General features: G+C 38.9%; 1 protein-coding gene across 1 annotated transcript in view; it reads left to right on the top strand.

Moving 5' to 3' along the window:
• Nucleotides 1–25,543, top strand: part of adgrg2a (adhesion G protein-coupled receptor G2a) — a 54,577-nt gene extending 29,034 nt beyond the window's left edge. The window contains exons 11-34 of the mRNA XM_037534246.1: nucleotides 1,670–1,800; nucleotides 1,967–2,084; nucleotides 2,171–2,223; nucleotides 2,451–2,498; nucleotides 2,590–2,657; nucleotides 2,813–2,862; nucleotides 2,951–2,981; nucleotides 3,089–3,123; nucleotides 3,766–3,893; nucleotides 4,334–4,463; nucleotides 5,010–9,568; nucleotides 12,204–12,432; nucleotides 12,561–12,717; nucleotides 13,030–13,176; nucleotides 15,595–15,726; nucleotides 15,806–15,845; nucleotides 17,104–17,210; nucleotides 17,825–17,949; nucleotides 19,118–19,389; nucleotides 19,496–19,595; nucleotides 21,953–22,236; nucleotides 22,348–22,449; nucleotides 23,298–23,426; nucleotides 23,969–25,543. Of these exons, the coding sequence (XP_037390143.1) occupies nucleotides 1,670–1,800; nucleotides 1,967–2,084; nucleotides 2,171–2,223; nucleotides 2,451–2,498; nucleotides 2,590–2,657; nucleotides 2,813–2,862; nucleotides 2,951–2,981; nucleotides 3,089–3,123; nucleotides 3,766–3,893; nucleotides 4,334–4,463; nucleotides 5,010–9,568; nucleotides 12,204–12,432; nucleotides 12,561–12,717; nucleotides 13,030–13,176; nucleotides 15,595–15,726; nucleotides 15,806–15,845; nucleotides 17,104–17,210; nucleotides 17,825–17,949; nucleotides 19,118–19,389; nucleotides 19,496–19,595; nucleotides 21,953–22,236; nucleotides 22,348–22,449; nucleotides 23,298–23,426; nucleotides 23,969–24,075 (7,282 nt within the window). The 3' untranslated portion in view covers nucleotides 24,076–25,543. The remainder of the gene's footprint in view (nucleotides 1–1,669; nucleotides 1,801–1,966; nucleotides 2,085–2,170; nucleotides 2,224–2,450; nucleotides 2,499–2,589; nucleotides 2,658–2,812; nucleotides 2,863–2,950; nucleotides 2,982–3,088; nucleotides 3,124–3,765; nucleotides 3,894–4,333; nucleotides 4,464–5,009; nucleotides 9,569–12,203; nucleotides 12,433–12,560; nucleotides 12,718–13,029; nucleotides 13,177–15,594; nucleotides 15,727–15,805; nucleotides 15,846–17,103; nucleotides 17,211–17,824; nucleotides 17,950–19,117; nucleotides 19,390–19,495; nucleotides 19,596–21,952; nucleotides 22,237–22,347; nucleotides 22,450–23,297; nucleotides 23,427–23,968) is intronic.
• Nucleotides 25,544–26,410: the final 867 nt, after the last annotated feature.

The following is a 26,410-nucleotide window of genomic DNA, read 5'->3' as shown; positions in this document are numbered from 1 at the left end:
AAATGTGGCAGTTGTCTTGGCAGTAGCAGGCTACAGACTGAGTAGCAGAAATATATAGAACAAAGTGACCAGATTTTTGAGATGAAAACCCAAGATGTTTCCAGTTTGACCGTCTGTATACCATTAAAACATCCAGTTTTTTTTAATGTATGAAATGGAAAAGGGAAGGACAGTTCCAATGTCATGTATTTTGACCATGGTATCTTTTGTACTAGTAATAGTACATAAGTAATATTAATAGTATAGTATGTAAAACTATAGTAATAAACTGAAGGCCAACTGAAAGAGTGGGTACTAAGTAATTTGTGAAAATTCAGGGCTTGTATAAGCTTGTAATTCATATGATGAATACATAAAATTAAATACAGAAAAAAGACCCATTGCTAAAGCCCAGTGGCCAGACCCTAAACACACCCCTAAACACATGCAGCTCCAGTTCTGGAGAGACAGACAGCTGCTATCAAAATATGCCTTTTGTCATATGTGGATGGCTGAAAAACTGAAGCAGTTTTTAAAAAATGATGCACTATTTGTAGGCGGCATGGTAGGCGGCAAGTAGATTGTATGCCTTTTCAAATCAGATACTTTTCAAATCAGATTACCTGTTGGTATGTCCCACAACCCCACCCATGCTTTTAATCTATGGGTTACCTTGTGTCTTAAGAAGACGTTTGTGGTTATGTTGTGGACTCTCTTGACACTTGCTAGCTTCTGGTTGAGTTTTACATAGCAGTATTCTTTAAAACTACACATGCAAAAGGTAGAAGTGTTTAGTAGACGGCAACAGCCAGCTCCTTTGTTGGCCAAAACAAATAAAATGTGAGACATCTGCCCGTCTGCTCTGCTGAAAGGACTTCATTTTGGGGACAGCTCCAGCCAGGGACAGGCCACCAGATACAGGGACTGTCCCCAAAAAACATCAATGTCTGGTCACCCTGGTATAAAAGTGTTATTTAATACTAGACGTATTTTCATGTGATTTTTTCAGTGCTAGCTTGCTTGGAGAATATATGTAGCAGTATTTATATTTTCACTTCTAAATGACTTCAGAATTCAGAGGATCCAGGTTGACACCCCACTATCTGTATGTCACTGCTGGTCTACCGCTGGACCACCCAGTGGTATTGTCATACATACAAGGTCCAACTAGTTTTTAATTTCCTCAAACAGATTTTCAATTTTCACAGCCTCTTATTTTAGAAAATTTCTTTTTGGAAAATAAACTAAGACAAATATTACAACAAACAACTGAGAGAAGAAAATAATGCCTAATATAAAATGGTTTTGTTGAAAATATTGCTGACAAAAGTAGTTACTGAGCTAATTTACAAATATATGAATGAAAATTTTATGTCTAATACTCTGCTTAACTACCAGTTGCCAGTTGGCTGTTCTGAACACACAGAGCAAAAAGCCAAAGGGCTGCCACCTTTTTTCAGCACGCCAATGGTGTCCCACCATCCTCTTGCTATTTGGGCCAGGACAAAATGTGACTCGACAACATTTTTGAAAACCCCACTCATTTTCCTCATAGAGAAAATCTGCTTAGACCTGGAGTTCCTAATATGGTCACAGCAGCACCTACAGAATGACACCAACTTTAGAGGTCAGTTAACGCACTGTCCATAAGCGGTAACCAGCTAAATCTCTGCTGCCCTCTTCATTACAGGAAGACTAATTGCACTGTGCTGATTCAGTTAAGCCAGCCCACAGACACATGCTCCATGAGGCAGCTCCTCCAGGACCAAAGAAGAAAATCTTCTTTACATGTTGAATTAATGGGGGAGGTAGAGAGAGTGGGTAGGTGAGACCAGAGATGGTCTTGAATCTAATGAATTATTCATGCAGTTTATGAAGAGGCTCTGAGTAAGAGGTGATCAATCATCTACCAATCACCCACAATAATGCTTGGGTCGAATGGGCCATTGATTATGCACTGCTGCAGCACAGTAATTTGTCTCTGTAGGAAAAAACCTGTGCGTGGATGAGAACATGCTGCCCCCAGGAGATGGCTTTGTGTACTGCAACTCCTCCTTGCCTTCCTCCGAAGTCTGCCAGGCTAAGAAACCAGTCAGTGTCACATGGTATGACGTATGTTCTTCATGCTCTCCTATTTATTTGTGCAAGACCTCACTGAGACCTAACTATTGCATAATGTTTTCTCCACCAGCTCATATGAGAAGAAGCGCTTCACCCCTCGTGTCCTGAATGAGGCCTGTGACAGTGAGTGTTAACCACTCAGCTTTACCAAAGCTTTACTGGGAAATGTGTTCTCCTGCTTGGTGTGAGCCTAAAGTGTATGCTACTGGTAAATGTATCAGTCAGCCAAGGCATGTTTGTCGACTGAGATTTTCTTTGACTTTGCACTGGAGCTGGAGCTTTGAGGCTAATATAGCTGAAAGTGATTGAGCTGTCATGTAGTGTTCACTCCTGTCCTCTTTGTGTCCTAGATAACACACAGAAGCAGTGCAGCTGTAGCAGATTCTGTAGCGACTCAGGTACACAGAATACATTTAGGAGTTATCTTTAGCATGTTTGTAGCTTGTGTTTGCAATTCTGACTCTATGATCTGCTTCTCACCACTTTCAGGAGCATTTTATGCATTTAGCCTGAACGTCAGCAGCCTTGGTGTTACATTTGATGATGTCAAGAACACAGTGAGTACATAATGAGAAGATATAGACTTACAGTAGAGTGAAAAGGGTGGAAACTATAAATGATAAAATGTATTACAGAATGAGAAGAAGAAGTAGAAATACATCCTATTTGATTGTACATCCTATTTGATGTTTTGTTTTCTTGGACCCACTAGATTACACAGCTGTTAGTCCCTGATAGTCCCTGCAGCTCAACCATCCACCCGTATGTATCCTGCTCAGAGACCACCAGTATATAGTATACTTTTTCAGAGCATCCTACTGATATGCATAATGATGTTCCTTTATTTCAGGTCTCTCTGTAATGTTTCCAGTCACTATCAGGTGAATCGTTTTTGCTGTTCAGTGTGCCCCACACTGCTACCACTGAAATGCTTTCTGTTCTTGTTGCTGCCCACGTTTCCTGAGAGCCTGTTTTTGTTTGATTGCAGGGTGTGCACATACAGTGTCACGGTGATAGAACAAGGTAATCTTTAGATGGCTAGTCTGTGTGTATGTGTGTCATCTAGCCCCATTCTGGGTCTTTTTGCTAGCAGGACAATGACAAATAAGGCTTTCAAAATTATCATTTAAAAAGTTCCTATTAAAAACGATATGATGTGTTTTTTGTGTCTGTACGAATCTTTTCAATGCATTGATATTTGTTTCAAAGCTTTCATAACTGTGCATATTCATTTTAAGCAAATGATAAATTTTACCACTCAGAAAATGTCAGGCGGCGCAACCACACATTAATAAAACATAATAGATTTGAAAATTTACATCTACTGAAAACTAATCTTTGTTTTTGGACTCTTGTATAAGCATTTTTGTAAATCAATAAACATTAGAATATTACTAAGATAACATAGGGTCACATTTCCTGACATATCAGGCATATCATAATAAAAGACCTTTTTTGCCGGTTGTGCTGCATGACATTGTGCAACATGTTATGATTTTAAAGGCTTCAAACATAAAATTGTGCCAAACTGTATTTAGAATTTTATAAAACTTAATTATCCTTTTTATAGTTTTATAGTCCTTGTATTTTTATACTTTGGCAGGTATAAAACCAAAAATGAAATTTTGACCCCCTGGTAAAATAAATATTATCATTGTCTCTCAGGCTGTATAGCTGTTTGGTAGCACTGCAGCTCAGTCAGCTTCTAGATCTGTGTTTAGTCAGTGAAGCCCTGGCAGCCCTATACAAGTCCAGCACCTTCATCACCTATGATGGCACCCTCACTAGATTAGGTAAGTGTTGAAATATCACACTCATAAATATGCCTTGCTAACAGTCTCGAAAATGAATGTTTCTAAATGGCTCATGGCTTGGCACATGATTTATGAGCCATAATTGGCATAGAAGCTACATTATGTGAAGGTTACACTTGCACACCTCATTTACAAACATAGTTTTTCACAGAACCGTCCAATGAAAAGTTTTTACAGAACCAAAGTGGTTCTTGTATGGCACCACTCCAAAGAACTTTGAGTGGTGAGGCTCAAATCAAGCAAGCAATCAATAAATCAATCATTCAAGCCTTGTTTACACTCACAGTACACTGTGGTGACCCTCATTTACAGTGTAGCCGAGCCAATACAGAAGTCAGGGATTAAAAAATTTGATTGTAAACCTCATCTGAGAGTGTTTTGCACAGTTGAAGTCATTCTTACGCTCTTTTTCTGCTCAGCTCTGTGTGGTTCAGTCGGTGATTCTACGTATAGCCTGTTCAATTCAAATTTCACCTGGGTCTCTGCAAACATCAGTGCTGAACAGTTGTGCTCGCTGAGGCCCTTCTCCCTCAATACTCAGTATACATGGTAAGTGCTGCTGACACATGAGTAGCCATGGATCTTTTACCTTTTGAGTTATGGAGCCAAACCCACAGTACTGAACTAACCCAGGCGGTGTCATTGCCAGCCCTTAAATGCATAACTAGAGTTGCTAAACTGGAAAACATGATGCACTGAATTGACTTATGATGTACATATTGATCTCTATACATTGTTTACGCATAGATGAAAGATGTTGCATTTACACAGCCTCAACTTTCATTTCACTTTTGGCAATAACTGTGCTGATGTATTTTTTTGGTATAAATCCAGCATCAATCCCAGCTTTCTCATCTTTTTTTCAAGATAAATGAGAAAATATCAGCATATGTTGAAATGTATTTTCTATTTTGTAATTGCCAGTAACATATCTTGACATTTTTATACTCACTGGTTCACATAGTTTGAGAATAAACACTGTGGTATTAATTCAGCATTGAGAATTTTGCTATGTTTGAATTTTTACACATTTATAATAGTTTCTAAACCATTTTTGAGGATGTTAAAGTAGAAAATTTGTTTGTTTTTCTGCAGTGGCACGGGTCAGGTGCTGTCTGTGCTTCTTAATGAGAGATGTACTGTTGAACCTTATAAGATTGGAACCCGCCCAAGCCAAACACCATACACCCCTCCCAGCACAGGTGCCATTTCCTCAGCTCAAATAGGCTTAGAACAAAATGCTTCTTTTCCTATCACATCAACAGCCAGCTCAGTGAACATCCAGTCAAACAGCACAGTCACACCTTTCACTTCTGTAGTTACACCAGTTGATCCTATAGCAACAACAGCTACACCATCCAATTCTGTGGTTGCACCAATCAATGGCACATTCATAAAACCCAATGCTACAGCCTCATCTCTCAATGCAACAGTCACATTATCTAGTACAGTTACACCATTCAATACTTCACTCACACCAGTTGATCCTATAGTGGCATTTTTTAATGTAACAGCTAATTCATCCAGTTCTGCGGTTGCATCAATCAATAGTACACATGTAAAACCCAATGCTACAGCATCCTCTCCCAGTACAACAGTAGCTTTATCTAGTACAGTTACATCATTCAATAATACAGTCACACCAGTTGATCCTATAGTGGCATCTTTTAATGTAACAGCTAATTCATCCAGTTCTGCGGTTGCATCAATCAATAGTACACATGTAAATCCCAATGCTACAGCATCCTCTCCCAGTACAACAGTAGCTTTATCTAGTACAGTTACACCATTCAATAATACAGTCACACCAGTTGATCCTATAGTGGCATCTTTTAATGTAACAGCTAATTCATCCAGTTCTGCGGTTGCATCAATCAATAGTACACATGTAAATCCCAATGCTACAGCATCCTCTCCCAGTACAACAGTAGCTTTATCTAGTACAGTTACACCATTCAATAATACAGTCACACCAGTTGATCCTATAGTGGCATCTTTTAATGTAACAGCTAATTCATCCAGTTCTGCGGTTGCATCAATCAATAGTACACATGTAAATCCCAATGCTACAGCATCCTCTCCCAGTACAACAGTAGCTTTATCTAGTACAGTTACACCATTCAATAATACAGTCACACCAGTTGATCCTATAGTGGCATCTTTTAATGTAACAGCTAATTCATCCAGTTCTGCGGTTGCATCAATCAATAGTACACATGTAAATCCCAATGCTACAGCATCCTCTCCCAGTACAACAGTAGCTTTATCTAGTACAGTTACACCATTCAATAATACAGTCACACCATTCAGTCCTGTATGGGCACCTTTTAATACAACAGCTAATTTATCCAGTTCTGTGGTTGCGTCAATCAACAATACAGGCGTAGAACTCAATGCAACAGCATCCTCTCCCAGTACAACAGTAGCTTTATCTAGTACAGTTACACCATTCAATAATACAGTCACACCAGTTGATCCTATAGTGGCATCTTTTAATGTAACAGCTAATTCATCCAGTTCTGCGGATGCATCAATCAATAGTACACATGTAAAACCCAATGCTACAGCATCCTCTCCCAGTACAACAGTAGCTTTATCTAGTACAGTTACACCATTCAATAATACAGTCACACCATTCAGTCCTGTATGGGCACCTTTTAATACAACAACTAATTTATCCAGTTCTGTGGTTGCGTCAATCAATAGTACAAGCGTAGAACTCAATGCAACAGCATCCTCTCCCAGTACAACAGTAGCTTTATCTAGTACAGTTACACCATTCAATAATACAGTCACACCATTCAGTCCTGTATGGGCACCTTTTAATACAACAACTAATTTATCCAGTTCTGTGGTTGCGTCAATCAATAGTACAAGCGTAGAACTCAATGCAACAGCATCCTCTCCCAGTACAACAGTAACTTTATCTAGTAGAGTTACATCATTCAATAATACAGTCACACCATTCAGTCCTGTATGGGCACCTTTTAATACAACAGCTAATTTATCCAGTTCTGTGGTTGCGTCAATCAACAATACAGGCGTAGAACTCAATGCAACAGCATCCTCTCCCAGTACAACAGTAACTTTATCTAGTACAGTTACACCATTCAATAATACAGTCACACCATTCAGTCCTGTATGGGCACCTTTTAATACAACAACTAATTTATCCAGTTCTGTGGTTGCGTCAATCAATAGTACAAGCGTAGAACTCAATGCAACAGCATCCTCTCCCAGTACAACAGTAACTTTATCTAGTACAGTTACACCATTCAATAATACACTCACACCAGTTGATCATATAGTGACAACTTTTAATGTAACAGCTAATTCATCCAGTTCTTTGGTTGCATCAATCAGTAATACAGTTATAGAACCCAATGCTACAGCGTCCTCTCCCAGTACAACAGTATCTTTAGCCAGTACAGTTACACTATTACATACTGCAGACACACTAGCTAATATTACAAACACACCACTTGATTCTACAACTTCACTCAGTAATGCACACATACCATACAATACAACAGTCATGCAGATCAATGAAACATCACCACATACAATGCAACATAATACAACAGGCTTACAACAAATCTCTACACAGACAAATGTAACACAAGCAAACACAACCATTTCTTCAGTTCTAAATACAGATTCTAGCTCTCTAGTCAGTTTACTCTTTAATACAACAATGACGGAGCAAAACACAGTACACCTCAATACAACGACCCCTCTATATAACATTACACAGCTTAGCACAGCAGACACAACACAATTTAGCACAAAAGTCTCAGAAATCACAACACATTTTGGCACAACAGATCTTTCTCAAAACAGTTCACACTCAAATGCAACAGCACGTGATCTAAACACAACCCTGCCAAATACTACTGCGCAGTCTGAGAACATAACACAGTACAATACGGCAGTAACTCTGAATGCAACTACTTTCAGCACTGCTGAGTCATCCTGGAGCACAACACAGCCTCAAACAGCTACGAATGCAACTGCATCAGTGAATATCACATATCTGAGCACCACAAGCGCATCAATTTACACAACACACCATCAAAACACAACAGCATCAGTGAACACAGCATATCTAAACAACACAAATGTACCACGTTACACAACAGCATCATTCCAAAATACAAATGCAGCACCTTCAAGCAGTGTAACACATGCAAGCAGCATAAGCACAAATACCAGTTCACCACTTTACACAACAGCATCATTCAATAACATGACAGAATCAACAGCGTCAGTGGATATAACATACACTAATACCTCAAGCCCACCACTCAACACAACAGAGCATGATTCAGCACACCTAAACACCACAAGCCAACCATTCTACACAACAGCATCATATCATAGCACAACAGAATCAAATGACACACTGCATGTTACAAATGCAACAGCATCATTGAGTGCAACGCATCCAAACGCTGCAACCTCAAATACTTCAAGTTCTCCACTTTACACAACAGTCTCATTTGGTAACGTGACAGAATCAATCACCAATGCAAATGTTACAAGTGCACCAGCATCAGTCCTTATAACCCACCCAAATAATGCAACAGTGAACGTCACAAGCCCCCAGTTTTACACCTTGGAGAACACCACAAGCTCACTAATTTACACAACAGGCAATCATAATGCAACAGTGAACACAACACATTCAAACACCCCGAGTTCACCACTTTACACATCAGCATCCAACACCCCATTGAATGTTACATTTGCAACAGCATCAGTGAATACAACACACCCCAATGCCACAAGGCCACCACCACTTTACACAACAGCAAATCTCACAAGCCCACCATTGTACACAGTAGAGAACACCTCACAATCAAACACCACAATTAATCAGCTGAACTTCACAGTCTTTAATGCAATGAGCACAACACAAACTGCTCAGGAGAACACCACACAGTTTAATACCTCAGCCTTTGTGCTCAATGTTACAGCTCCTAACACAACAGATTTCATGCACAATGCCACACAAGACATTACAACAGTACACCCATTAAACACAACAGAATTCAGGACAACGTTAAATTCACTAAACTCAACAGCGATCAATACCACAGAACCCCAAAATGCAACACAACATAACAAAACAGACAGTTTTAATGTAATACAATCCAATACCACAACTTCAGTACCTCCCACAACATGGATCAACACCACAGAAATGGTGAATTTCACCACAGATGTCAATTTAGAACAAAACACCACTGCTAGTGTCCTTAACGCAACACAATTTGATATCAGAAGCATGATACAGAATACTACACTAGACAGTGCTCACATTAACAATATCACATCAGATACCACAACCACAGTAAACACGACCAACCCCATTGATAAAGATGGTTCTGCCACACCAAATACAACATCAAGTCCTTCCATTAGCTTGGCCAACCTGGCCAGTAACACCACAGATACTGCAAATAATACAACACCCAGCCCAGACAGCATCACAGAGGCCCAGCCCAGCATGACTGCCTCTGACAAGGTCTTGACAACCTTGGGTACTACTGTAGTCACCAGTACAGAGGCTACAACAAGAAGTACCATTGCTACTGTTCCTCCTCAACCAGCAGTGCAGACCACTACCACCACTACCACCACTAAAAAAACAGGTAAGATCACGGTGGAATTAAATGTAGAAGCATTGATCTTTTAGCCCTCCGTGCAGTGACACACCCACATACATGCACGCTAGTGAACACACAAACTAGGGGGCAGTGAGCCCTATCCATGGCGTCCGGGGAGCAGTTGGGGTTAAGTGCCTTACTCAAGGGTGCTTCATTTCCGGTCACAGGGCTGGTTCCCTAGCGTATCTATAAAAACATAATCCAGCAGAGAAGCATTTTAACGTTATAGCGACCCTAAACCATCAGTTTCCCACATTCTGAAAAGCCTGCCCAACCTAGTAACAGTTGCTATGAACTAACACGTTTGTGGGCGGAGCATGGATAGGTCAATTCACTATTAAAGCTTTAAAATGCTCCATTCATAGCCCGGTCCATATAGTCCATATGTCTAAAATAATCTGCATGAACAGATTTGAATTCACTGGTTGTGTGATGTTATGAAAATCTTCACATTTGCATATATTTACATATTCAGCCTACAGTAGTTTAGAACTGCTTATTCTCAGCAAACACACAACATTGTCACAATGTTGTCTGCTTTCTTACAATGTTGCAGCAACGTTGTCAAAGGTGGTGGTGTTCATGTTGTCCGAACAAGGTCGCCACAGCGATTTCACAACCTCATTATTCAGTAACGTCTGATGTTGCCGTATGACGTTACGACTACCTGTTGGCAACTTGGCAAAATTCCATGGAGTTCCATGCCCAACCTAATGGATCCTATGAGGATTCTAGGAGGTTGCGACAACGTTCTGACAACGTCACCACTACATGTTGTCAGATACTGTTGTCACAACTTTCTGAGGAATTACAGCATCCAACTTCAACATTGTAACAACAGGTTGTCACAACATTGTTACAGCACATCTGTGTTTGCTTTGTTCATGCTGTAGTTATAAGGGGAGTTTCAGGCTGGACTTTCTTAACATTCTGAGTGAGGCACAATACAGGGCAGTCATTCACAACAGAGGTAATTTACATATATCAGTTTTAAAGGCACAGTAACAAACAGTTTTAAGGGAATTAAAAGAAATGGTCATAAAGGGTAATAAATATAGGGTATGGCCCTGGATATGTGGGACATGCAGCTATGTAGGATGTACACAAAGCTCTGTTATGTGTACTGGGTTCTACTATTCATATATGAAAGACATTATCAGGACAGTTTTGAGACTAATACCAAAATACATGTATTCCAGAAAAGACATCTTCATAAACATGAAGCTGAGTGTTGCAAAATACATCAAAAGTGTATGCACAAAGGCTTTTTATACTACTAGCGTTTATACTACTAGCATAACTGCTTAACAAGTCATGGAGGGCCCAAAGTATTATTACACAATTATAACCTAAGAGTAATTCCATTAGTTTGTATTGAAGTCCCTGTAGTTAATGACTAATAAGCCTTTGTGTGTAATAAGCCTGGAATCAAAGCTGCACTATTTATGACTTTTTTGTTAAAACTGAAAGAAGTATACTCTTAAAAAGATGGTTCCTCGAGGGTTCTGTAGTAAAGACAGTGGTTCTATATAGAACCATGAACACTTTGCAGGCTTAAATGGTTCTTTGCGTGGTGCAGTGGCTCTTCAGATTGATAGAGAATGTGTTGTATATGGGTCTGTTTTTGAAAATGGTTTTATATAGCACCAAAAAAAGGGTTCTGCTATTGTTATGATGTCAAGCTTGTAACAATAGACGAGCCATTTTTGGTGCTATAGAGAACCATTTTCAAAAAGGTTCTATATAGAAGCATGTAGAACACATTGTACATCAATATGAGGAATGATTTCTCCATGCAACGATCCATTGAAGTGTTCAAGGTTCTACAGTGTAAAAATTTTATGTTGTCAAGTATAATTGTTTTATAATCAATAAATGTAATATTTCTTCTGTTGAGATTGTTGTAAACTTGATATATTTAACTCATTTTTAGACATTTTACTTGTATTAAGTGATTTTATTAAGTGGCAGATATTTTTGCTAGTTTCAAGCACATTTCTTAAAACAAGCTAAATTATCAGCCAATATAGTGAGATAATTTTACTTAATATAATGACAGGTAATATATCTTAAAATAAGTATTTAATCTTAAATTAAGCTTACAGCAATCTCAACAGGAGAAATATTAGATTCATTGAATAGACTGAAGATAATTTTACTTGACAAGATAACATTTTTGTAGTGTATATAGATTCACTGTCTTCACTAAAGAACCCTTGATCTTTTTTTAAGACTGTAATATTGGGTCAGGAGGAAGAAAACAGGCTAAAATATGATGTGTGTGCTCTGCTGTGTTTCACCCCGTAAATCCGTCTGCAAACTTTTGTCAGGAAGTGTGTAATAATCGAAATAATAATAAGAATTTTGATTAACATCTACATTTTCCATTTTAGTTACAAAATCAAAAGGCTTTACAAAAGAAAGATTGACGCTGCAAAGATAAAACATGCTTCAAATGAAGTAAAAGCACAATTATAAAGTGTAGAAGAATAAGAAAAGAGAGAATCATTGCTCTCTGCCTATGATAGCATGAACAAATGTGATATTAAACTGGATTTGAACTGTTTCGATCTTGCATGTATGTGTACGTTTAAGTTTAATCTTTCTCGACACATTGCAGAAACCACAACATCAGGTAGTCCTGATGACTTGGCCAATCAGCTTCTAAACCAGACTCTGAACCAGGATATGTCCACCCTGAACGCCTCTCAGCTGGAACAGCTGGTCAACGGAGTAGAGAACATGCTGTCTGGACCCAACATCAGCCTGGAACTGGGCCATAAAGTGCTGTCTCTCATTGACCGCCTGCTCGGAAGTTCCACAAATGCTATGGCCTCCTCCTCCAACCGGTAAGAGACAGATACATCAGCATCCTCCACAGCTTCAAAAGTGAGGAGCGTGTGAAAGAGAATGGTGAAATAATTGTCAAAAAAGGTGGGTGATATGGTTTATGATTAGTGTCTGTTGTCGGTGTCAGCTTGATCAAGGCTGTGGACATGCTGGGCTTGAAGCTGTTCATTCAGGACAAGAAAGAAAGCATGTCAGTGGGGTCACTCGCTCTGATGGTGACAAAAATCGATGGAACCAACTTCATGGGAGCATCATTCTCAGTCACAGATCCAGTGTCCTTACAGGTGAAGTATGACCCTCAAGTCTTATGCAGTGCACTCAGATCTGTCTGTATCACTGAGATGGGACTCTTCTCTTATTCATGTCTCTAATTCTTTCATAGACTATTTACATTCCATTTTGGGGTGTTCAAACTTTTGCACACAATTGTGTATATACACTGTATAATCATTACTACTATTATTGTAAAACACTTGAGAAGTAGCCTTTAAATACTGCATGGTAAGGGAAGAGAGATGGTAAAGGAGGAGGCGTCAGCTGAAATCCTGTCTTGCTGCTCTGAATGTGTGTGTTTGTGTGTTTTGATGTCGGTGCAGGTTAACAGTAGGAGAAGAAGATCTGCGAGTTCTCCTCTGGGTTCCATCTCCCTTCCTGCCTCTCTAACAGAAAACCTCTCCCTGGTAGAGCAGCAGCAGGCTTCACGGGTTCAGTTCACCTTCTTCAGTAAGAGCACCCTGTTCCAGGTAAAGAAGAGATGAAGAGCAGCACTGGTCATTATCACAAGCAATGCATTGTGTGCTAATATATCGCTGCTGTTGGAAGAAAACCTCGTATCTCTGTTTTTGTCGTTTTTCAGTTTTTGGTATAATTTGGAATTGCCTTTTGTTCTTTACATTGTATGTAAATTTCATGAGGAACGAACCAAAAGAAACGGCCCAAAAATACTTGGAAAAAAGTCTGGTTCCATAGACTTTAAATTAAAAGTAGAGTAGGATTTTACTCCTGTAAAGTTATCATTCTGGAGATACAAGGTTTTCGTCCGACAACAGCGATATGCAAATATGCAAATATCATCACTGTCATGTCAAAACACAGTTTTGTTTTTTCCTTTTCACTGTTTGAAAACTCCACTTGGCTTTTCCATTGTGTCAACATTTCATGCCAAACATGAAAAAAGAAATGATCCAAGTTTACTAAAATCTAATTATATAATAATATCAGTGGCTGCTGATGCTTTCTGACGTAATGCAGGGACAGCTGGAGAAAATCATAAGCTATTATTGAAAAGTCTGAAATCACTTGTCATGTTAGGTCAATGTTGTTTTATATTTAACAGGAAACTCCTTAAAAGTAGCTTTACGTATAATAAACTAGGCACCAAAAGGTTTTACTCCATATTTCAAGTATTTTTGAGAATGAAAAGAAATTGTGAATTGATAACCAGTGCAGTGTAATTATGTAGAAAGATTTTTTGTCAGGTCATCTAAATTGAAATTTAATCAACACCATGCAACACCATTATGGATATCAAATTATTATAACACTCTTGATATTATAGAGTTTTGTCAGTGTACAACTCTGTTCAGCATTCAGGACACATCTAACAGTGGCTTTGTTCTTTCAGATTCTCAGTTTTCTTATTAATGATTGAAAACCTGTGAAGGCACACAGCACTAGCGTGTTAGAATCATTTGGTTGAATGTTTGAATGGTAGAGTATCTACACTATACAGAAAAAAGTATTGGGACAAACTTCTTAATTAATGAGTTTAGGTGTTTCAGCCACACCCATTGCTAACAAGTGGATATGAGTGGTGTGAAGCACCGTCACTGAACTCTGGAGCAGTGGAAACGTATTCTGTAGAGTGAAGAATCTCACTGCTGTATTTGACCGTCTGGTGGATGAGTCTGGGTTTAGCAAATGCCAGGAGAACCTTACCTGCCTGACTGCACTGTGCCAACTATGAAGTTTGGTGGAGGAGGGATAATGATATGGGGTTGTTTCTCAGAGGTTGGCCTATAACCCTTAGTTCCAGTGAAGGGGAATCTTAATGCTTCAGCGCCAAGACATTTTGTACAATTGTATACTGACAACTTTGTGGCAAGTTTTGGGGACGAACCTTTTCTGATTCAGCATAACTGAGACCCAGTGTACAATACAAGCTCCATAAAGTCATGGCTGGTTGAGTTTGGTGTTGAAGAACTCGACTGGCCCTCATAGAGCCCTGACCTCTACCCCATCAACACCTTTGGGATGAATTAGAGTGGAGATTGTGAGTCAGGCCCTCTCGTCCAGCATTAGTGTCTGACCTCACAAATGCGCTTCTGGATGAATGGGCAAAAATTCCCATAGACACTCTCCAAAATCTTGTAAGCTTCCCAGAAGAGTGGAAGTGTTATAGCTGCAAAGGGGGACCAACTCCATATTAATGCCTATGGATTTAGAATTACAATTAATAACAATACTTTTGTTCATATCGTGTATTTTACAACTACATAGTCGACACCTTACAGTGTCCATGAGGCTGCTTCACAAGGCAGCTATAGCTGTTAAATTTCACTCACACAGCAGCTTCATATCACTAAAAATAACTTTAAAATCATGAAAGATTTTTTTTACAATATATTCACAATATTCTCAACATGGTGATAGTAAAACATGATAAAACCTGCAAATTATATCAAGACAGTGATGCTAATGCTGCAGCACTGAGCGAGTATTCAATGACAGACTATTTTTAGTTTGAAACAACGTCAGTCAGGCACATTACATCATGCGTCAGTCTTAGCAATTGGTTCTGTGATTCAACATTTTTGAGAGCCCCATCAATCATCAAATACAGAAGTCAAGTAACAGTCTAAAAGTCTACAGTCCAATAAGCTTTGGTCTTTGCTCCACTAAAACAGTGTATATTTGAATCTGCCATACACTCCCACTGAAGCGTGACTATGGGAGATGCTTCCTCTGGCTGCTCAAACACAGTCATGCAAATTATGCCTGTCTGTCTGCCACGTTCTCTTGGTACCTTCACCATGAAATGTTCACACTGTGCGAAGGGCAGCTGATGTTTTCAAATCATGTAAAAATGTTTTTTTATAACAAGGACAATATGCAAATACAAGGCCCTTATCTTCTTTTACATGCTTAATTCACTGTTGCAGGAGAAAACAAAGGTTCCAGGAAAAAACCTGACGCTTAACAGCCACATTCTAGGGACGAGTGTAGCCAACCTGTCCATCAAGGGGCTGAGGGAGAACGTCGTTTTCACTCTGAGGAATGAAGCGCCTGTAATAGTGAGTCCACTCATGAGTCATACACACACGGTCTCTCTCTGCACTGGTACCTTTCTCATTTCTCTCTCTTCTCCCACAGGGAAACCTGACCTGTGTTTTCTGGGACTTTGAAAAAAATTGTAAGTTACTCTGTTTCTCATCACTCAGATCATTTAAGGGCAGAAAACATAAAATATAACATATTTCTGCCATGTTTCTGAAGATAATCCACCTGCTTAAGGAACGAGAAAGTCAAAGAAAAATAAGTTTCCAAAACTGTAGTTATTATAAAATTTTTATATTTTATATTATAAATTATTATATTCCTAAAAAGTATATTAAAAATTATTAAAATGTTCCTAACAACCACCTGCAAGACCTGACAGACACCAAAACTGACCCATCAAAGAGAAAATCAAGTTCCACACTTGTTTTTGATGAGAAAAAATCCACAGGTGTTTCTGTCCATCCTTCCACTGTGAGACAACAGCTCAGTGCTATGGGTCTGAAAGGATGTGAAAGAAGCTCTTACTGAAAAAAAACAAATAGACAAAAAAGAAGAACATTTGCAAATTAAACAAATAAGCTGCTGGTGGTCTCAGAACAATGGACTGACCACTCCAGAGTCACTCAGTGTGTTAAGGATTATTTGGAAGGTGAGAAGCAGAAAATGCAACCAACCAAGAATGAGTTTTGGAGGTGTGGAAAAATATCCCTGTGGATTTCTGTGAAAAACTAAAAGCAAGACTCCTGAAAAGAATGGAAGCTGCAATGCAGGCAAGAGATGGACACAGTAAACACTGAAAAAAATTATATTAAACTCTTTAAAAACTGGGTTCTTAAAGGGTTCTTTTGTAAAGAAAATGGTTCTGTACAGAACCTTTTATGAAAAGGGTTTTCTAAAGCACCAAAAGGGTTCTTTTATTGTTACAAGCTTGACGTTGTAACAGTAGAAAAAACATTTCTAAAGCACATTCTTCATTAATGGCAAGAACCCTTTTACCAAAGAACCCTTCAAGAACCATCTTTTTTTAAGGATAGATTTAGTTGTTGAAGCTTTTGAGTAATTTTCTATTAATATTCTTTTTTTTTTGCTTTTTTCCATTGCTGAGAAATAAATAAATGAATTGCCATTTAACTGGAAATTAAATGAACTAAGCATTATGTTATATACATTTTTTTGCCACAAAGTAATATATTTAGCTTTTTTTTAATCTTTCAAAGACTGCCTGGTTTGTTATTGTTCAGTTAATTATTTTTATATTTTTTAGCTTTTTAGAAAAAACATATTTGACTAATTGTCAATATAATCAGTACTACTGTTAATTATTACTGTTAATTAATTTACCATTAATTGTGTGTAAAGTTTATAACGTAAATGTGTTTCGCTCTCTGTAGACGGATCAGGAGGCTGGAATAACACTGGATGTGCCGTCTTGAACACCAGCACAGAGAATGAGACCGTGTGCAGCTGCAACCACCTGACTAGCTTTGCTGTGCTAATGGTGAGCAAGGATGCACTATTGTGCAAAACTTATCATATTAACAATTTTTGTAGATTATTATACAGTGTAAATTTAAATATTTAGAAATTTAGAAAAACTAACACCAAAATGTATTTTTCAATGTATTTTTCAGAACAATGAGAGGTTTATAATGATAAATAACATACTGCAAGGAAATTCAGTGTCACCTGACATAGGTGTTCACATCAAAGTTGGCAAAAGCTGTCTTCAGGAGAAACAATTTATGTAGGTTTGTGTCGGCTGTCATGTTGAACTTAAATATGCTTCATGTAGCTTTATGAACACAGCCCTACAGCAAAGAAGTACCATATTAAAAATGTTCCTAACAACCACCTGCAAGACCTGACAGACACCAAAACTGACCCATCAGAGAGAAAATCAAATTCCACACTTGCTTTAGATGAGAAAAAATCCACAGGTGTTTCTGTCCATCCTTCCCTTGTGAGAAGACAACTTAGCGCTATGGGTCTGAAAGGATGTGTAGCTGTCATTTTTTGCTACAAAGCAAAAAGTGACAAAGTGCAGAAGCGTGTGCTTGGGTGTGTTTGGTATGTAAGTTCAGCAGAGATTGTGTTTTATATATGTATGTAAAGGACCTGTCCAGAGATGTGATCACTGACCCAGTGCAGGCCACCATCCTCACCTTCATCACTTACATCGGCTGTGGCATCTCTGCCATCTTCCTTGCTGTCACTCTCCTCTCCTACCTGGCCTTTGAGTGAGTTAAACAGTCATTACACATTCTATGCGTATGATTCTTTAACTAAACTGCTGCCGTATTAGCATAATGTTCTCTTTGTATTTGATCAATTCTCTGTCCAGGGCTGTTATGGTAACAGAATCATTTCATACAGTACTGACACAAAGCATCACAACGCCTGATATAAAATGACAGCAAAAAAATTAAAACCCTTATCATCCAATATTTATTAGACTAAACACACCAAAAAAATCTAGGCACTTTTTATTAAAGAAAAAAGTATCTTCAAATGGAAAATAAATGGAAAAGGTAGATGAATAATTAAAATATGGTTTTATTCAACATAAAGGGAAGGTTAGCATACAATATAGCCAAATAATCAGTTCTGCTACTGAATAAAACTTTTCATGTATACATTTTAAATGTGCTAATAAGAGGTCCAATTCAAATTAGCATGCACAGTTTAATTCTCCCAAACACTCTTTGTTTTTATATAGTTTTTATATAGTAATAAAAGAGGGTTTTTTGACTCATAACAATAGTGGAACCCGTATCGATGAAGAAGCGTTTTTAAAATAATTGTTTAAAGAACCGTATACCACTGGTTTTCTGCCATAGAGAAGAACCATCTGACCATGCAAAGAAACGTTTACACATTCAGATGGTTCTTTGAGTGTTCATAGTTCTATACAGAACCATCGCCTTTACTGAAGAATCCTTGAAAAGTGAGTAGATTCCAACACGTTAGCCAGGTTTTCATCCACATTTATATTTTGGCATATTGAATAAAAAAGACTCAATGGAAACAAATATTGAAGAAATTTAAAGATTGTATGTGGTGAATGTCTTGTCTGATACAAATTGTGATAAATTATGATGGAAATGCATTTTTCAGATAATGTAAAATGATATGACTTGTGTTTTTGCTTGGCCGTAGCTAGAAACCATTAATAAATGAAAAAAATATCTTTATTTTGTCAAAGAAAAAACATGTGTGCTAAATTAGACAGTAAACAAACAGGCAGGTGCAGACGGGGGCCTGTCTCAGTTATTGGACATTTCCTGAGCCATCATTGCTCTTTATTCCTATTTAAATAAAGAACTATTTCTTTAGCATGAGTGTTGAATTGTTTACCAAGTTGTTGAAAAAGTATTGACGCTAATTCCATCCTCTCTGATTCCTCAGGAAAATCCGGAGGGACATTCCGTCTAAGCTCCTGATCAACCTGTGCTTTGCACTTCTACTGCTGAACATGGTGTTCCTGCTGGACTCATGGCTGGCCCTGTATGCTGATGCTGTAGGCCTCTGCATCTCCACAGCATTCTTTCTTCATTACTTCCTGCTTGCCTCGTTTACCTGGATGGGTCTGGAGGCCCTGCACCTGTACCTCGCCATTGTCAAGGTCTTCAACAACTTCATGTCCCAATACATTCTCAAGTTCGCTCTGGCAGGATGGGGTGAGTTCCTGAGCAGAACCAGCAGTGGATACACTGTAGGATACAGCAGATAGGGTTCTAGATGCATAGTTAATTGGCTCTCTGTTGGTGTACACATGCATTGCAGGTGTACCATTGCTGGTTGTCATCATTGTGATCGCTGTGGACAAAAACAACTACGGCCTCATTACGTATGCAAAGTATACTGACGGGACCACAGATGATTTGTAAGTATGGGTGGGACATGGTTCATGAACTAGACTCAGGAACCAGGGGTCAGATACAGCCATTTCATTTAATATCCAAAACCACAAGGGAACCTACACATCTTCTTTTTCTTTCTTAGTATTTGGAATGTTTATGATGGTAAAAACAGTCACAAATCTGAAAATAAGTTTTAAACTTTATCTCAAAACTGTTATAAAACAATATGTCAGGCATCAGGCAGCACATACACTATATTCCCAAAAGTATTCAGTCACCCATTCAAATAGTTGAATTCAGGTGTTCCAATCACTTCCATGGCCACAGGTGTATAAAACCAAGCTCCTAGGCCTGCAGACTGCTTCTACAAACAGTGAAAGAATGGGTCACTCTCGGGAGCTCAGTGAATTCCAGCGTGGTACTGTGATTCGACACCACCTGTGCAACAAGTCCAGTCGTTATATTTCCTCGGCCATGTAAAATGACAGAGCAAGGTCAGCGGATGCTGAGGGGCGTAGTGCATAGAGGTCGCCAAATTTTTGCAGAGTCAATCGCTACAGACCTCCAAGCTTAATTTGCGCAATGTAAAGTGTCAAATGCAGTGGTGTAAAGTGCCGCCACTGGACTCCAGAGCCAGATGTGTTCTGTGTAGTGATGAATCATGCTTCTCCGTCTGGCAATCCCATGGACAAGTCTGGGTTTGGTAGTTGCCAAGAGAACAATACTTGTCTGACTGCATTGTGCCAAGTGTAAAGTTTGGTGGAGGGGGGATTATGGTGTGGGTTGTTTTTCAGGAGTTGGGCTCGGCCCCTTAGTTCCAGTGAAAGGAACTCTTAATGCTTCAGCACCAAAAGATTTTGAACAATTTCATGCTCCCAAATTTGTGGGAACAGTTTGGGGACGGCCCCTTCCTGCTCCAACATGACTGCGCACCAGTGCACAAAGCAGGTCCATAAAGACATGGATGAGCAAGTTTAGTGTGGAAGAACTTGACTGGCCTGCACAGAGTCCTGACCTCAACCCAATAGACCACCTTTGGGATGAATTAGAGCGGAGACTGTGAGCCAGGCCTTCTCATCCAACATCAGTGTCTGACCTCACAAATGCACTTCTGGAAGAACGGTCAAAAATTCCCATAAACACACTCCTAACCTTTGTGGAAAGCTTTCCCAGAAGAGTTGAAGCTGCTATAGCTGCAAACGGTGGGCCGACATCATATTAAACCCTATGGATTAAGAATGGGATGTCACTCAAGTTTATATGTGTGAGCGAATACTTTTGGAAATATAGTGTATCTAACCATTTCATATTTCTGTGTGGGAGCTTTTAGAGGTGGACGTCCACCACTGTGAAAAACTATGACTCTAGAATGAGGCTTTTCACACCAAACCACTCTGAATGGCTTTTGTTTATGTCTCAATAGTTTAATTTTGTCGGACATTCAAAAAATTCTAGGTACTAATGACGTCGTTCTAATTGGTGGCCATTCGCTTTCATTCATTAGGAGCAACATTAGACTTTTTGGCTGAGCTGTCACTCTAAGCCAGGAGTCGGCGTCGTACGGCTCTGCCCTGCTCTGTTGTGGCTCCACAGCAGAACTATATTTTTAAATAAAAATAAAAAAAAAAATCCTCCTTTGCAGTAAAATAAAGCTCTGCTGGTCGTTCTAACACCGTTTTGACAATAACTTTAACCCTGAAGCTTGGCGCGCAGACTGCTAGTAGCTAGTAGCTAACAAAGCGGTAGAGAGAGATTTAAGATTAACATTGATCATTTGGAGATGAATGAACGTATTTGTGTTTGTAAGCACTCACTTGGTTTCCTGATACATTTAATGTGCAACAAGAAACATTAAAAAGTCAGTTTCTCATTCTAATTTTGCTGTTCCATCTTAAATGGTGCAGTTACATTCTGGTGCCTCAGGCACAATTTAAGGTGGAACCGGAAAATAAGTATAGCTGACTTCAGCCTTGAAAAAAGTCAACATTGAGAGACATTTACAAGGAACTATTTCTACAGAAACGCTTCCTGTCTGAGATGAGAGAAAAGTTGTTATAGCTGAGCTAAATATTAAAGTAAAGTAAGCCTTTACTAGAACATACAGAGACATATTGACAGCCTAGATGTTAAAATTGACATTAAATGTGGCTTCCAAGGTGGTTGGATTTTTATTGACGAAGGACGAAAATGTCTTTAGTCTAGTCCAGACATCCTTGTTTCACTCTCATAACCACACGTTATATATTAGTTTGACAGGTGTAATTGGCAAATAATTCACAAGAGTTCATTTATAAAAAGCCTTCTGATTAATAACTGAATTCTATGCCTACAATTGAGTTATATTATGAAGGCCTTTATTCACTGTATGTGTCTTTTTCAGCTGCTGGCTGAAGAATAACACTGCCTTCTACGTGGCGGTGGTGGCCTACTTCTGTGTGATCTTTGTGTTCAACATGGTCATGTTTGTGGTGGTCATGGTCCAGCTGAGGCGCATCAAACGTCAAAATCCCCACAATAACCAGTACCGCAGCGGGCTGCAGGACCTGCGCAGCATCGCTGGCCTCACCATCCTGCTCGGACTCACTTGGGGCTTTGCTTTTTTCGCCTGGGGAGTCGTCAGCCTGGCCTTCATGTACCTCTTCACCATCTTCAACTCTCTACAGGGTGAGAATGTTCAGCATACAAAATGGTGTGGTATGGTTATCTTGAGGAACCAATGTTTATGGATGAGCCGCAAAAAAAGCATCTCTCTCTCTCTCCCTCTCTCTCCCAAAGGCTTTTTCATCTTTGTGTTCCACTGCGCAGTAAAAGAGACCGTCCGCAGACAGTGGCGAACCTACCTCTGCTGTGGCAAGTACAGACTCGCGGAAAATTCAGGTACCACTTCACGCATTCTCTTGCAAAGAACTTAGGAAAAATATACTGAATGGCTTGTTTCTAAAAGGCCAGTTTTTTAGGTCCCCTTTTCTACACTCAGTTTGTCAGCCCCCTTCCACCATCTGTCAACATCTAATTTATGCACTAAATGAATTAATCATTCTCCAGCAAAGGGCTTCCCAAAGTGCAGACACTGGATTTGGCTTGCCAGAAAATTGCCCACTACTTCATCCAATGAGAGAACAAACATACTGTTAAGCTGTACAAAGGTCTTAGGCACTTTATTTAAAGCCATAAATATTGGCAGTAAGTGTGTTTAATGAAGCACTGATGAGCCAAAACAGAGTTTTGACTACAATTATTTCTTGCATTTCACAGGATGTTATTTGCATTTAATGTGGTCTAAGTAGCTTTACATGATATTTACTGATATATATGTAGGGTCCCCCACTAACATTGCACTTTGGCCCCTAAACAAAAAGTTAGGGCACCCCTGCTTTAGCCCTTCATCAGTGGTCAGTTCCTGACTACAGTATCACCACTCTCAACTCAGCAGTGACACTGAGGTGTGCAAAATCTCAATGCTGTTGTGCTGTTGTGTTGAGACACCCATACCAGCACCACACACATTCAAATATTACCTGGTCAGCAACTGTAAACCTAGAAGTGTCCCTTATAAAAATGACCTTTTATGATGACGTTGAACGTTTTTTATGATGACAAGTGTGGAGGGCTTCCACATCTTTTATAGATCTCTTGCCTGTATGAAGTCATTTGCAGAGCTGCTGTCCATATTACAGTGCAGAGTCACTGTTTTAAATTCCTTTATCTTTGTGTCTGGTTTGCAGACTGGAGCCGGACAGCCACTCAGAACACCACAAAGAAGACGTCACTCGTCACTGCAAACTCAGGCTCTCGGACTCAGACTGCTTCTAGAAGCTCCTCACTGAGCACCAACAGCATACCACAGTCAAACAGTCAGTTCCTGAGTTAATCACACATCTGTCACACAGCTCTGTAAATACACTGACCCCAAAAAGTATGTGGACATTTATTTGGAAAAACTAGATTTATTCATTTCATTTTTGTTACCAAAAATACCAAATTTTTAATATTTCATTACTGAGTGGGTTAAGTTATAAACTATATTTGCACCCAATTTACTTTCTGTATCAGCAGCTTGGAGCTGCATTTTTGTTTTTTTCCCTTTGACTTTGATGTCTAGTAATGACACAAGAGGACATAGAGGAATTGTAAAGGCTTTTTTTTCTTTCTGTTGTGTTCACCAAAATAACTTTATAAATTCAAATCATAATCAAATATCTCCTCTTATGCTAACAAATACAAATATAATACCAGTTAAAAGTTGCACACTTCCACAGAAGTTCTCCGCTGCAGTAAACAAACAATATCAATTTACATATAGGTTCTCTTATCTCTGCGGCTTCTAAGAGTTTAGACTGAGACTGAACAGAGAGTCCTTGTTTGAAAAGATCTGTTCTTTACCTTCACGTTGCAGACTCATCCACGGAGGACAGTACGTCCACAACCATGGAGGGATCCAGCGGCGACGTGGTTCTCAATGAGATCAACAGCCAGCACAGACCACTACATAGAACCGATTGATGTGTGACCGTGGCCTAGTGGAAGTATTAAGGTGATACAATCAGCGGAAAGATGGCCAGGTTACTGCGAACAGAGGCCTTCAGAAAACAACAAAAACACTGTTCTAGATGACACCTACTGAAATATTCCATATGTGCACGTGACGCTTTCTGGAAGATCAGCAGTCGTGCTATTTCAGTAATTTGCATTTAAGCAGATAGACTTGAGATCTTTTCAGAGGAATATGCCTCACATGGCTATTTTCTTTTTTATTTTATTTTATTTTATTTTCAACATACATTTGTGGCCTTTCACCCTCTGTCTAGTTTGCCGGACAGTCCTCTGAAGAGATGTGAGCCAGTCCAGTTCAGCTGAAGACAACAAGATGCACCAGGACAAGTTGTGAGGTTCAAACAGGGCAAACTGAAATGGACTGTTGCATTTTAAGCTGGTGCCGGGCGTGAGCTGACCATATGCAGGGGTTGACAATAAGCAGTAAAGACATGTGGACAATCTGTAACAACTAATCTGTGAAAGAGACCTACTGTATCTCCCCACTTATGTGAAGAAACTTGAAGAATGAGGAGCTTTCACTCATTTTCAGAAAACAGTATTAAACACTACCTGCTGAGGCTTCAGAGCTCATAATGTAGACTGAAATATTGCCTTGTGTATGTTTTTGTTCATTCATGCTTTTATATAATAAAACATTCATATGAAGATACAGTAGCACTTTATAGCTTACAGATTAGCACAATTAAGGTAATGTCCAGTATATGAATATTGAGGACATGCTGAGCACAATAAACAAAATTATCATAAAGCATAATTCCACCTAATAGTTAAAAAATTCTTACATAATTCAGTTGTTTAGATGTAAAGAAAGTCATTCAAAGTGGTTTAATGTAACTGTCCTGCAAAATGACGAGTGAACGTGCCTTTTGAGTTTTGTGTGTAAAGTTTATTGCGGCAAAATTGTGGCAACTTCAAAATAAGCTTTCTTTGGGGACTATTTTGCCTGATATACCCCTCTGCCACTTTTGAAAATGAATTTTAAAAATACATTTTAGGCCAAAAGCTTCTCTTAAATCTATTGTAAATCAGTGATTCATGCATCAGGCAACTTTCGGTGATAAAACCTTTTTTTCGGGCATTAAACTTTTCAGACATTTGGTTCCTTTCACCATCACTGTGAACAAGTCTGATTCTGAAAGTTTCTCTACTCTTTTCTGAATGACTTTGTTGACATCTTAATGATGTATTTATGCAGAGATTTTGACCAGTTTCAGAAAGAAGCACAGGATGAATGTTCTCTTTTTCCATTATAATTGCTAGTTAGTAGTTAACTATTGTTTCTTAACTAAGAGCCATTATTTTATATATATTTTGTACTAGATATAAATCCATATTCTGTATTTTTGACTGACTTTGCAAAAAAATGTACTAATTTTCAACTATGTCTATGTTTTAAATAAACTAATTTAATTAAGTCCTGCCTTTCTTGCCCATAAGTATTAACTAATATTAAAGTCCAAGAGAGCATAATTGTCCTTTCTCTCTTTGGATGGCACTTCCTCTCGCCCATCACCAAACTGAGGTCTTTGGAGGTCCCCCGGTGGAAAGTCCGACTATGAAGTGACCATATATTGTATGTTTATGTATTATATTTTCACAGTACATTATTATGAGCTTTACTCCAGTAGCTTTTCCACAAGTATTACTAGGCAGGAGTCTTTTATCTTCATACCTGTACCAATAATAATTATTTTTACACTGAGAAGGAGGTGAGAAGACACAGCAAGCAGATCTACTAGTCCACCTTTTCTCAATTAATTAAAACATACATTTAGCTGTTGGCAGGCAAGTTTGGTGGCTCCCACAAGAAGTAAAACTTAAGTCGATTCAGTAGTGTGAACTTCACCCAACACGTTCTCAAACAGCCTAAAACTGCTGATACCAACATTTTCTTTGTGTTCATGGCTTTTGCTGATTTAAAGACTCAACGGAATCAAACGTTTCTTGACAATTACAGATGCGCTCGAGTTTTAAACTGAAGTGAAGCAGCTTGATGTGCTATATTGTATAGTTACATTGCAAATTCAGGATGAGTGAATTTACATTTTATCCAAAGGGAGGAATATAATCAAGCGTAGAGAAGAAGACTGTCTCCTTTTATGAGGACAAGCACGATGTTAGCCTAAATAGGAGTCTTTTAGCTGTTGTAAGTGAACTGGTGGATAATGTTCTCCTCCAAGCATGTAGAGCTGTTCAATAGTGTTGTGTCAGTAGTTCAAAAAGACGGCACTTCATATGTCTCCAAGGAAGCATGTGCTAGAGTCTTTGAAGGCTAAGGCAT

This window comes from Pygocentrus nattereri, chromosome 24, assembly GCF_015220715.1.
Source record: "Pygocentrus nattereri isolate fPygNat1 chromosome 24, fPygNat1.pri, whole genome shotgun sequence".
Taxonomy (NCBI): Eukaryota; Metazoa; Chordata; class Actinopteri; order Characiformes; family Serrasalmidae; genus Pygocentrus; species Pygocentrus nattereri.
The sequence above is the reverse complement of the archived record's forward strand: the minus strand, read 5'-3'. Positions and strand labels throughout refer to the sequence as shown.